The sequence below is a fragment of the Poecile atricapillus genome, chromosome 2 (assembly GCF_030490865.1).
Source record: "Poecile atricapillus isolate bPoeAtr1 chromosome 2, bPoeAtr1.hap1, whole genome shotgun sequence".
Lineage (NCBI taxonomy): Eukaryota > Metazoa > Chordata > Aves > Passeriformes > Paridae > Poecile > Poecile atricapillus.
The window spans coordinates 19,284,770-19,298,808 of record NC_081250.1 but is presented as its reverse complement, the minus strand read 5'-3'; the positions used below and the strand labels follow the sequence as shown (position 1 = coordinate 19,298,808).

General features: G+C 38.3%; 1 protein-coding gene across 1 annotated transcript in view; it reads left to right on the top strand.

Annotated features, from left to right (window-relative positions):
• Nucleotides 1-11,669, top strand: part of PLXDC2 (plexin domain containing 2) — a 253,345-nt gene extending 241,676 nt beyond the window's left edge. Inside the window, exon 14 of the mRNA XM_058832909.1 lies at nt 11,234-11,669. Within this exon, the coding sequence (XP_058688892.1) occupies nt 11,234-11,350 (117 nt within the window). The 3' untranslated portion in view covers nt 11,351-11,669. The remainder of the gene's footprint in view (nt 1-11,233) is intronic.
• Nucleotides 11,670-14,039: the final 2,370 nt, after the last annotated feature.

Sequence of the window (14,039 nt, the reverse complement as noted above, 5' to 3'; positions counted from 1 at the left end):
CTTTGCAGATATCACCCAACATACACTTACCTCCTCACTCAGGGTCTCACATAGCTCATCTCAAATCCAACTCATGTTTCTCATGAAGGGAGCTCTCCCAGATAAGAATAAATACACCCACACTTTGTGATGTTTACCCTTCCACTGATAATGGCAATCTCTTGTGGCACCTCTGAACACCATTAAATGATATCCTGAGTGCACTAGTTGGTTTAAATAAACAAGGAACACAAGCCAGGAAAAATACCATTTGTTAGAAAAGCTATTGTCTTAGAATTTAGGAACATTATTCTATTACTTTTTTTTACCTTTTAAGTCTCAAGAAAATGCTTCCCTGAAGAAAAAACCCTAGGGGTTTTTGTTCATGCCTGTTGAGCAGAACACACGTGTGAAGCCCCAACAGGAATAAAAATAGGTATTTTGAACAGAGTTTGAGAAGTCTTAAATGCCAGTGCTATTCAATTTGCCTGTGGTACTGTACAGTTTTAAAACAATACCATCCAAACAGTTCAACACATTTTCAGAAATATTTTACTTTTTGTTAAGCATGTAGAAGATTCAAATCAAAATGCACAGCTTTCTGTTTCTTCCAGCCTCTACACTGTTCAACATGTGTTTCATTGCTTAGGTTGGACACTTCTGTGGTGGCCCAAAGACATAATTATCAGCTTTTAAAGTCAAAGTTCCAATGAATGCAGGCTCTTCCTAAGAGCTAAGAGTAAATATTGACAAATGATTAGCTTGCAGAGTGACAGAAGAGATGTTGCATGCCTTGGTTTTCTATTTACTTATCATTAACCTTGCAGTATTTCCTCCCCATTGAATTTTATTTAGTTGCCAATTGTTTCCTCTCTTTAATCCCATTACATACTCTTACCCTGAGGAAGTCTGTGTCTCTTGAGTATATTTTGAGATAATTTGGACTGATTTTTGTAAAGTAGGGTCAATGTCAAATAATGCTCTTCATGACTTTCTCAACAAAGTTTATGTAAATCTAGGTATAATATATATCACTACACACTAGTTACAGTGCGTTATAATCACAATTAAAAGTGATTGATTTAATTACTAATTTATGTAGTATACTTGCATTCAAGATGTGAGGTTTGATGGCCAAGAAGCCAATCGTGGTGCCCTGAATGCTATAGCTTGCATATCTGTGAAACAGGTCGTAGCACATGTGATCTAGAGGTCCAGAGCTCAATGTAGAGAGGAGTAGAGAAATTTCCAGCTGAGTCAGATGGATTTTCTCAGATTTCAATGAGCTGTGGGCAAAATTGCCACTTTAGTTTTAAATGTTAATTCTTCCTTTCTTTTCCCTCATATTCTACCTTTTTCCTATATTTTTAATCTCTAATTATTTATGTATATATTTGAACCCAGGCCTTGAGAGCAATTAATGCCAAGAGAACATTTAGAAAATTGAGGAATGAGGTATTAGTCTGACTACTTTTTATTCAGTTGTCTTTTGCATGTTTGCACCCAGTTATCTGTGGACAGAAGGGTTACATGACACAAGAAAGGACTAGGGTTGTTTAGCCTGGAGAAAAGGAGACTCAGAGGTGACCTTATCACTCTCTACAACTTCCTGAAGGGTGTTTGCAGTCAGGTGGAGGTTGGTCAGTTTCACCAGGCTGCAACTGACAGAACAAGAGGACAGTCTCAAGATATGCCAAGGGAAATACGGATTGGATATTAAAAAAAAGTTTTTCATGGAAAGAATAATAAAGTACTGGAATGGTCTGCCCAGAGAGGTGGTGGAGTCACCATCCCTAGATGTGTTTAAAAAAAGACTGGATGTGGCACTCAGTGCCATGGTCTAATTGTGGTGTTAGGTCATGGGCTGGACTCGATGATCTTGAAGGTCTCTTCCAGCCTAGTCATTCTGTTGAATTCTGTTGAAAGTAGTTTTCACTTGTACACTTTGTGTTTTCCTTCCTTTCCTTCCTTATATTGTTACCCAAAGTCCTTTTGAGGCTTGAAATTTACCTCAGCTCATTAGAGTGCTCTTCCATTGGAGACCAAGGGCAATATGATCTGGCCACAGCTGAGAAGTGAAACCTGGTGGGATGGATCCTGTGACTGGAATGCCCTGTGGGATGGTTACAGGCTCTTCAGGAGGGACAGGTAGGGCAGGAGAGGTGGAGGGGTGGCACTCTATGGAACAGAAGGGGTAGAATGTATAGAGCTCACAGCTGGCAATGGCACAGTTGAGAGCCTCTGGGTAAGAATCAAGGGACAAACAAATAATGCAGATGCCATCATGGGAGTCCCCTATAGACCTCCTGGCCAGGACAATGATGAAATGAAAGAAAAAAGCAATTATTTGAGGAACTGAGGGACTCTTCCAAGTCAACTGCCCTTGTCCTTATGGGAGACTTCAGCTTGTCAGAAATTAACTGGGAGCATCACACACCTGGTAGAACCCAGGCCAGAATATTCCTAAAAACCTGGATGACAACTTTATGGAACAGGTCCTAAGGGAGCCATCTTGGAAAGATGCCTTCCTTGATCTCCTGATTGTCAACAGGGTGGATCTTGTGAGGAAGTGGAGATTGGTGGCCATCTTGGCCACAGTGATCACGAAGCAATTGGGTTTAAAATCTCTGTTAACAGAAGGAAAAATGCAAAAACCTCAACTCTGGACCTGAGGAAAGTAGACCTCAGACTCCTCAAGGAATAGTGAGTAAGATTGTCTGGGAACATGTTTTTGCAGATGCTGGCATCTGTCAGTGTTGGTCACTCTTTAAACATCACCTCCTAAGGGCACAGGAGCAGGCAGTTCCCAAATATCAGAAGTCAAGCAGGTGAGGCAGAAGGCCACCTTGGCAGAACAGGAATCTTCTCTTAGAAATAAGGCAAAAAAGGAAAGTGTATGCCCAGTGGAAGCAAGGCCAGGTGACATGGGAAAAACACAGAACCACTGCTGGCGACTGTAGGGAGAAAATCTGTGTGGCCAAAGCTCAGCTGGAGTTGAAGCCAGCCAGAGCTGCGGGGAACAATAAAAAGAGTTTTTTCAAATATACCAATGGCAACTGGCAATGTAGAAACAGCATTGTCCCATCACAGGATGAAGATGGTCTCCTCACAAACAGGGACAGAGACAAGGCAGAGGTGTTTAACACATTCTTTGCCTCTGTCTTCAACATGATGATGGGCCAAGGGTGCCCTGAGCTGGAGGACTGTGACTGTGAGAATGATCAACTCCCAGTCAAACTTGAAATTGTGCAGGATCTGCTGCTCCAGCTGGATTCTTACAAATCTATAGAGCCTGGTGGGATTCATTCAGGAATTCTCAAAGAGCTGGATGATGTCATCGCAGAACCTCTCAATGATTTTTGAGCAGTCTTGGGAATATGGAGAAGTTGCAGCTGACTGGAAGCTGGTGTAAGCCATCTGAACTTTCAAAAAAGGCAAGAAGGAGGACCCTGTAAACTACAGGCCTGTCAGTCTCACTTCAGTTCCTGGTAAAATTATGGAGAAGATTATTCTGGGAGATGTTGAAACACACCTTAAAGACAACTCAGTCACTGGTCACAGCCCGCATGGTCTCATGAGAGGCCTCATCAAACCTGACTTTTGTGACAAGGTAACCCAGCTGGTTTGTCAAGGAGAGACAGCTGATTATGAGATTTTTGGATTTCAGTAAAGCTTTCAAGGATGGTTCTCACAGTGTCTTCTGCACAAGATGTCCAGTTCAACAAACCACATGAAGCTCAACAAGGGAAAGTGTCAGATTCTGCACCTGGGATGGGGCAGCTGTGGATGTACAGACAGACTGGGGAATGAGAGGCTGGAGAGCAGTGCCATGGAAAGGGACCTGGAGGTCCTGGTCCAAGGCAAGTTGAACATGAATCAGCAGTGCCCTGGCAGCCAGGAGGGCCAGCCCTGTCCTGGGGGGTACCAGGCACAGCATGGCCAGCCAGGCAAGGGAGGGGATTGTCCCGCTCTGCTCTGAGCTGCGGCGGCCTCACCTTGAGTGCTGGGAGTGGTTCTGGGTGCTACGATGTAAGAAAAATATTTATTAGAGGGAGTCCAAAGGAGAGCAATCTTAGTTGCCACTTACGGTGGCTGAAGTCACTTGGTCTGTTCAGCCTGGAGGAGACTGAGGAGAGACCTCATTGGAATCCACAACTTCCTCATGAGGGGAAGAGGAGGGGCAGGCACTGATCTCTTCTCTCTGGTGACCAGTGACAGGACCTGAGGGAATGGCCTGAGGTTGTGTCAGGAAATGTTTAGGTTAGAAAATATTCTTCACCCACATGGTGGTTGGGCACTGGAACAGCTCCCCAGGGATGTGGTCACAGCACCAAGCCTGGCAGAGCTCAAGGAGCATTTGGCAATACTCACAGGCACATGTTGTGACTTTTAGGGATGGTGCTGTGCTGGGCTGGGAGTTGGACTCAATGTCCCTTGTGGGTCCCTTCCAACTCGGAATATTTTGTGATTCTGTGATAAGGTAAGGAGTGAAACACTGGGATGCCTCTTCCCAGATGGACACAATGATACCATTGACAAGCATGATTACGCGAGGCTTGATAACAGCTGAATAAAATTTTACTTTGGTGATTCTCTGGGGGCAAAGGATTTTAAGGAGTCTAAAATGACATTTCAAATTAAGACTTCTTAACCTCAGACAAAAGAGTCTTTCTCTTGTTTTCAGCTTATAATTACAAAACTTATTAACATATGTGGACTCCAAAGCTGTAAGACTATGAATGAATTCAGAGCTTACGTATTAGTGGCTATCTATGTATTAATAGTAGTTAATATGTCACACATTGAAGAGCACTGTGGATGTCTGTGGTTAAAAATTAACATTCTTTTGAGTTTAGATCCTAGTTTGAAGGTCACAGCTTTTGCCTTCATGTTCCCAGGCTCCTTGGAGGTATTCCAGAGCTTTATTTTGCTGGTTCAGCTGCTTAGAAACATACATGTACACACATCACACACATGCACACACCTTTTTCTGTTGGTTGTTTTCTTAATCTCAGATGTTTAAGATGGGTAATTTCAGGAGTCTGTTTTAATGGCTACACAGAAAGTTGAACTGGTGCTATCAAGCCAGGGAGTGACCTTCAGGAAAAAGACAGGGAGGGAGGAAATAAAAAACAGCTGCAGATCTTCAACAAATAAATAATAATGTGTGATCAGAGCATGGAGGATGCACCTTGACTCCATGATTTGCATGCACCTTAAATCCATTATTTAACTTAAATTATGTCCTTGATTTAACTTAAATTATGTCTTCGCTAGTAAATGAAATAAGGCTGGGACTGTTTTATACCATAAAGACCAGCCAGCATGAATGGATCTGCATTCCTGTCATTTAACTCTGCCTCACTTAAAGCTGACAGCATTTAGAGTGTTAGCATGAACTGAGGATGACTTCTAAATACTGAGCCCTAGGTAGGGTGGTCTGAGAAAGCAATAAATACTGGGGTTTTTTTAATGATTAGCTGTATAGGGGATTGTATTTTGGTATCTGAAGACATTCACTGGCACACACATCTAGCTGCAGATTTTCTTCAGATTTTGACCTTCTGCTCATCACCTATCTGCTTAGAGGAAGGAAATTATATGAGAAAATAGTTTAAAATGCTGGAGTTCTTGGTATTCAGAGCTCAGGAAATTAATGGGCATTTCTGGCTCACCATTTTACCTCACTGCTTATAACAGCACAACACAAATAAGAGCTAGATTTGACATCCAGCCATGTTTTCCATGCACCATTTCTAGGTTTCTGCATTAATATCACAAATACAGTGTATCTTCAAAAAATAAGTAAATAGGAGAGAGATTTTTTTTTAAAAAAGGGTTTTTTGTAAAAATAATTAGATCCTCAGCTGTCTAAACCAGCTGATGGAGCTCACACAGCTCTGCTGCTTTCTCCTGGGACATGGCCCATTGTTTTTTACAGGGGATTATGTTTGAAATAGGCTTAACATGGTCATCAATTAGTTTTTGTCCAGATGTTCAGGCTGAATTGCTTTTCATTAAGATGATGATTAAAAAGAAGAGAACAGGTATCATTTTTCCCTTCTTTCAAAGTCCTGCAGTATCCTGGCATTTGGGGTATTGTCATTGATCTCTCTGTCATTGCCCAGTACTGATAGTAAAGTTATTTTTCCAAAGCTTATCCAGTTCAGCAGGAACCAGCAATTCAGCAAGGGAAACCTAAATCGACCACAAGGGAGAAGCACTAAAATAAATAATCAACACTGACAATAAAAGTCAAAGGTGTTGAGGAAGGAGGCATTTTGTTTCTCGTCCTTCAGCTGCCAACTCCTCAGATGAACATAAGACTGCAGAAACCATTATAGAAAGATGGTTTAAATCACAAAAAGATACATTAAACAAGTAGTTCTATCAAAAAGAAAAATAAATGAAGCCAGTAAATGACTCTACTGAATCTTAAGTCTGAAGCAATCCTTACTTGAAAACAGTTTCTTCAAAATACGAGTTTAACATGATGTCAGGCAATTGTTCTTTTCTTATTCCTGGGAAAATATATCAGAAGTATAATTTCAGATATTGGTAGCTTCATTCACTTCCGACTGCGATTTGCCAAATAATTTGGGTGTTTCTAGAAGAAATTAAAGACTGACACACAAATTTCAGGTAACTTTGAGCACAAAAATGTATGTTATGGTCAAGGTAATTGGTAACAGAAAGATCTTTACTTTTTACATGAAACTTGACTATTCAGGCAAATTAACACTGGACAAGTACTTAGACTAATGGATCTTGAATAGTATCAGATCAACATTTGGTCATTTAGTAAGACCTTACTGTAATTTTGTTTCCTTTTTCTTAATCTATTTTAGTAAGTCACAAGAGATTTTCTGAAGTTTTGACAATAAACCCAGAATTTGGATAGCTCCATATTTGCATATTTCCATATCATCAGAGTTAAATAGGCTCTCTTGACAAAGTGTGGTTAAAGAGTACAGCTTTTAAATAGTTATAAATGTGCCTATACTCCTGAATTAGACAAAGAAATTGGCATCAGTGGAAATGTAAGGTGCAGCCCTTCAGTAGACACAGTAAACCAGTCCTCTGGAAGTTGGAAAGATTGAAATACAGAAAAAATCAATGGACAGAGGAGACTAAGTTGTGCCAGAGCGTTCAGTCTAAAAGGTGCTCAACAACTTCAGCTTTTGTATAGTTTAGTGGTAAATCAAGTTTACTAGGGAGCTCTGGAGAGTCAAGACTTTGAAAGATTGACCTTCTCATGCTATGTCAAGTATTTATATTAATGTAAATTCAGTTTTTAAAAGAGTGTGCACATGTCATGAAATCCACTGTTCAGTTTTACTGCTGAATACAAATGAAGAGCTGATGCATGCACAAGCCCTCTGAGATTTTATGCTGGTTGAAATATACAAAGAAACTTTTGATAGTGTTTTAAAAATCTTTCGGAACAAAATGTGTGTGGCAGGGTTGAGGAGATGACAGAGGGGTAAATATTTCATTTTTTCTTCACTGCTCTTCTGAAATTGCGGATCTGTACAGAATTGTTCTCATTCCGTTTTTGTGTACTCAGGGAAATATAGACTTAAGGATAAGATGGGGATAATAGAGGCTAGGATGTAAGAATATCAGATATGTAATACCTGTTGCCAAGTTCCTTCGGTCCATTACTGGTAGAAACTTGTCTTCATGCAGATGTATGAAAGGAAATGTAAAAACTCATAATTGCTGCAGCTAACAAAATATACATTATTACAACTGCTTTTGATAAATTATCATCTCAGATGAACAGTGGTATGTGAAATAAATTTTAGAGATAGTGATAATGTCAGCATCAAAACCTCTCAGAATGAGGGGCTCAATCTTCAGATACCAGTATTTCAACACAACTTTACACAACTGTCCTTCCTCCTGTAACTGGTCTTGTAGTATTGGTTATTGTTCGGCAGGAAATAAGGTGGTCTATGGCTAGCAACCTGAAAAAAATTGACTGTAACACTAGAAACTATGATCAGATCATAACAACTGAGTTTTATTTAGACTATATTCAATTAACTGCACTCAGATATGTGTCAAAACTTTTTTTAACATGTCTAAATAAGATCCTATGATTTTCATGGATAAACGAGGCCCTATAAGGCTTAAAAAATCCCTGATATTGAAAGATGTCAAAAGAAACTGATCAAGAACAAGAATACAGTTGGAATGCACTTTCCTTGCAAGCAGAGTGAGAAGTTACTCCAGTTTTCACCCTTTAGTTTTAATAGGTGGAATCCCCTCTGTTTTCCCTCAGAATGAAGACGAAAGGTGTAAGTTCTGCCCCTTCTGCAAGATGGATATAAATATCCTTATTTTAATCTTTGTATTTCTGCAGGAAGTCAAACATCCTGCACACCACCAGCAATGGTGTAAAGAGACATAATGTAGGAAACATGAAAGGTTGACCTCACTTTCCATGGATTATTGAACTGCTGGATATTTTCCTTTTATCTTACTGATCTTCAATAGGAACTAACTTTTTTAATGTGTATCATAAATTATTTTCCTGCATGTCATATTTCTTCTGCATCCTGGTCGTGTAGGGCCACAAGTGCTTTTCTCTCAATTTCATTGCTTAAAATAGTGAACTCAAGGAAACTTCAAAAAATGAAAAAAATACTAGTCCTGTTTTCCTGCTTTGTAATACACTGAAAGGAAGAAGGAGTTACAACTCTCCAGCCACAGCTCAGAGGATTTCCTTTAAGTGTTCTGATTCCAGAGGAAGAAACATATTTTTTCGTGCTAAAATAGAGAATTAGTTAATTAAATACCCAGCTTGCTTTCTCCCAGTTTGGTTTGGGTTTGGTGGGGTTTTTTGGTGTGTTTTAGTTGGTTTGGTTGGAGGGGTGGGCTGTTTTTTAATTAGCCTTCACAGAGAAAGAGGAGGAAGAATGCATTAGGTTTTTTTCCTGAGCTGCTTCAGTAATTGAAGGAACTTTGTATCTCCCAATACCTATCAAGTTACTTTTGTTTTTTTCAGTCAAAGCTGAAATATTTTTACAGCCTTTGAGGGGTTACATAAGGTAATGAACTGATAGTTTGTCAGTGCTCTCTTTTAAAACTGTCACCATGCACATAATGAAGCTGAAATTAAACAATCACTGTAAAGGGAAAATCTCACCTCAGACGTGACAAGAAACTGCAAAAAACTGTAACTGCAATATTAGAAGATGACCTTCAAGTCTTTTCCTTCATTTCTGGAAAAACAGGTCATATTTATGTCTTATGGCTTTGTATCATTAAAACTGATACACATCTGTTCCATAACTAATCATCTGGAAAGGTCAATTAAAAAGAGTAGCATAAAATGGTAAATTTAGTATCTATCATCAATGTAGCAATGAAGTAGTAACTAATCATAGGTACATGATAAAATTAGTTAGCAGCTTAGTATATTAAAAGCTCATCCTTACATGTTGCCATTTTGGTAGTTTCTAGTTATTCTTTCCTGCTCCTTTTCCAGTGTTTTTTCCTTTTCCATTTTCATTAGAGACTTCTCCCTCAAATTCCTTTCTCATTCGTACCAGTGTAAATCTGAAATAAACCCTTTACATTTAATTGCATTATTCTTGATTTACTTTAGTGAGCCTGAAAACGGAATATGACCCTTTTTCTTTAGCAGTAACCAAACTGTCCTTCTTAATTTTGAAAACACATAGAATCAAGCTTGGGTTAAAAAAAACTCTCTAAAGTTTGAATACACTAAGTTTTCTTGTTAGGAAGAGACATCCATTAAAGAAGATAGTGTTCTGCCTTACCTACTTTGTCAGATGGTGCTGCACTGAAAGGCCTGGGATTTTAAATTACCTGCCAAACAGAATTTAACTCTGAACACCTCAAAAGTAACCTGATCTGCAATGGGAGGAAAAGGAAGCAGTTGTTTTTATGTGGTATATTCCTGACAAGGATCACTGAGGAAGACTTTGTGCTGTACCTGCAGTTAGCTGTGTGGTTTTTTGGGAGCAAGGTTCAGTGGCACCTCAAGGTTTCTCTAGTGACTCCTGCCCAACAGCACCATGAGTCCCAGCAAAATATCATGGCTGTGCTATGGTCACTAACAGCAAATCACCAAAAACACCCCTCAGCAGCATGACGTATCCTTTGTGATTGAAAGGAAATAAAAATGGGGTGTTATAGGGACAGAAAATCAAATGCAGTGTTTATATTCAGAAGAAAGATCATAAAGTAAAATTATTTAACTTTTGAACTGTCAATGAAAATATAGGCTGTAAGTTGTTTTCATTGATTCTCCTCTCATTTTCCTGCAATGTTTCTATATAAGTAGCTGTATCTTCTAGCCCTCCTTTCAAGCACATTGTAACACTTTTCAGTAAAGAGAAATAAATCAGTATATTTGGCAGATAAAAATTTTAATAGGGAAAAATCTTTTTAGGAAAGCTTTTTCTTCTCACTGACTCAATTAAGGAGTTTCCCTATTTTCCTGAAAGCTATTCCCTTTGACATAATTTCAGATTGGTCACCCAAAATCTGAGCCTTACATGACATAAATTTGTTTGAAAATGCAGATTGTTTAAAGCAGTTTTCAGCCCTAGAGATACCATAATAATACAGGAATTGCTTTAGCTGCCCTAGAAAATAGCTGTTTATTTTCTCTGTTTATTAGCTGTTTCTAAAGCAGGCACCCAAGTTCCTATTGGAAATTGGTTAGGATTCTTAAGGCTCTTGTACCCAAAGCTCTTAAGAGTTTAAATAAAAATGTTTATTTTATTTGAATGATCAAAGTAAACTACTAAAGTAAAAATTATAGCACTTGAAATAGAAAGTCATTATTTTCATAGTCCTGCATAAGCCTGCCAGAATTTTATCCTAGATAATTTTTTTAATTAAAGCTCCTGTCAACTCTGCCACCTATTTCCCATATGCAGAACTAGGAAGGAACTAGGGCAGATCCTCCAGATATTAGTGGATCATTAGTTCTTCACATGACAAATCTGATAATCAACCATTTTAGAGAGGAGCTATTTCATCCTCTTTGCTAAGAGTAGGGGTAATTGTTTACATGTTTGAGAACAGTCATGAAAGGAGGGATTAGTTCCTCTGACTTTTGCTGCTGCTGAACTGCGCCCTTCTATTCCTATAACAACTACAGGGAGTGTGGTTTAGTATGCGAGGTCAAAATTGCAGGATATTGTTAGATCTTTTTATTAACAATTCATTGTAGTACCCTTCATAAAAGTTTATTTTCTTGTTACTGTTGTAGCGACGTCCAAGCAGATGGCCAGCAATGAAATTCAGAAGAGGATCTGGACATCCTGCCTATGCTGAGGTGGAACCAGTGGGAGAAAAAGAAGGGTTCATCGTATCAGAGCAGTGCTAAAATTTCTGGGACAGAACACCAGTACTGGCCTACAGGTGTAAGACATTTATTTTGCCTCTCTTTAAAGAAAAGGAGCCCTAAGCTGCTGTAGCCTGATAGAAAGAAGATTCTGGATAAACTTTGTCCAAGAAGAAAAATTATCTAAGATACCAGATTACTACTGCACAGTAGTTTTTGTTAGTGGACTGAGACACAATGGTTCATGCAGAACACTTGTCAGTGGACACCTACAGTATCAGAACTGGCACATGTGCCATGTTATTTGTTTAGGTGTGGGGATGCACAGTAATCAGAAATATAATAAAGCTTTGGTGCGCAAGGGTATTGCTCTTTGGTTCAAGTCTTCTCTGTTATCTCAAAGACTGAGGAAAAAATCTGTACCATTTCAGTGCAAGGGGCACTGATCAGTGTTCACAGTGATTGAGAAAAGTATCTTAAGACAGGTAAAGAAGAAAAAAGATTTTTCCAACATTTATATAAGTGAAATACACTTTTCAATCCTAAATTAACCTTCCAACCTGAGGCACAATATAAATGCTTTCTGGGAGTAATACAATGTTTCTTGTACATTGCTGATTACTAGCCTGCTAAACAACTCATGATATACAGATTGGTAAGAAGCGAAGACAAGAGAGAATTTTCACAATGGTGAAATTATTTCATGGGAGTTCACAATGACATTGGACTGATTTTCAGTTTCAGTGTTCACTAAAAAGTGAATTATCAGGTTTGTATAAAGGTGTATTTTTCATTTCTCAGCAGTAGGTTGAAGTGAAGGCAACAGATCCTTTTAGCTGCCAGAGAGCTTATGGACCATTTCTTAGGCAATGGGGTAAGAAAAATAAGATTTAAAATAAATGGGTTTCTATTCTTTGCCATTTCATTGTGAGTCCTTACTGAGAAGCACCATAGACTTCAATGCACCCCTTCCAGAGATTCAGATACAAGTGTTATTGAACCCTGCTGATTCATACAGTGGTTTTGTTTAATGCACATAGTAGTTGCATAAATATATATATAAATATATTTTTTTTTATAGCTAACACAAGGCGGGTTCTTGTGACTGTTAAGACTGCATTTTTGTCATCCAGACAAAGGAAATGAATTGCATTACTGCATATTTCCACTGAGTTGTAAAATAATCCTTAATAGAATATTTTTATGTTGTGTAGGGAAGGTGGTTCATGTAGTTGCAGTGCCATAAACTTTCTGCCTATTGGAACCATTCTTTCTGTAAAATTGACCCTTTCCCTCCCTGCATAGGGAAAGACAACGCTATAAATTCACACCATCAAAACCAGTTACTCCTTTCAGGGAAGGGGTTAATATAGATGGAGACCCAGAGCTTCCCTGAGGAGTGGAAACCTAAATGCTTCGATGATCTGGGCCTGAGGTATTGAAATATAAAATTCAGGTGCTGCATGTATGTTTCATAGCAGTCATTTACTATCAGTTTTTTTACATACTGTGCAAAGCACTTCAATGATTTTTAAGTGAGGTATACAACATTTGTGGTTTTGGATTTCGAGCAGTTTAAAAAAGTTGTAGATGCCACCTTAATAGTACAGTTACTTACATTTCTTGTTGATGCTTGTATGGCCTAAATTTGATTACTTAATGCTGTTAAAAAAAAAGAAAAGCGAACATGGTTTTTGTTATTTTGTTCAGTAAATACTACAATACTGTATTTTCTGTATTCTTTTATTTTTCGTAACACATTTTTATTTTCATCTGGTTTAAATCATCTAGCATGAGATTAAAACTGTTCAAAAACTAACTGGTATTAATCTGAAGGTACTAACAAACACATTGTCTTGAAGCCTGGTTGAAAACCTGTGGCAAGTAGTCATTTCCATTTGTGTGGGTCTGCTGAGCCCTTTTTCTAAAAGACTGGGGTTAAATTGCAGGCTGTTAATTCTGATAGCAATAACCAAATGTATGCACATATATATGGTGACACTCATTTTTATTAAATAAAAAGGTATCAGTGCACATCATGTAGGAACGTATTTGGTGTGCAATAATTATCATCAGTTTTTCTGGGAATCTTGGAAGTCCTCAGCTGGGGTTCATTCCAAAAGAAGCAATTGTAGAGCTTCTGGAATCCTGTTTGAAAGAACTTATATTTCAGAGAACATCTTTACAAATTATACTAAGATATCTACAAAAACCTACAAACTACTGCAATAAATTCAAGGGATATTTCATATAAGTGAAGATTTATATTATTATGAGTTTACAGGTCTGCTCTTCATCTCACTCACTCGTATTTTTACCCAGGTATGTAACAGATGTCATGTAATTGAGCTGACAGAATATTTGTAATATGATCAGACAAATATGTCAACAATTTTAAAATCTGATGTTTTGATTACTTTTGGTTTAAGGCTCTTTCACAGCTGAAGGATGTTTGCTAGTATTTGCAGACTAACTTACATGTTATATTCCTTCATAAAATAATAGCAACTATATTTTTCATTTTTGTTCACCTATGTACTTAGGTGGAAGATTTCACTGGTCTGCAGGGAGCATCATAGAATACTTCTTCAGATTTTTTGCCATGATGTTATATGCTGTGGATTATAATGTGAGGAGCTGCTGAGTTTATTTAATGAGATTGATAGGCATATGCTTATGTCTGAAAAGAACAGCTATCTGAAGAACAAACCTCCTACGTACTAATGGATGT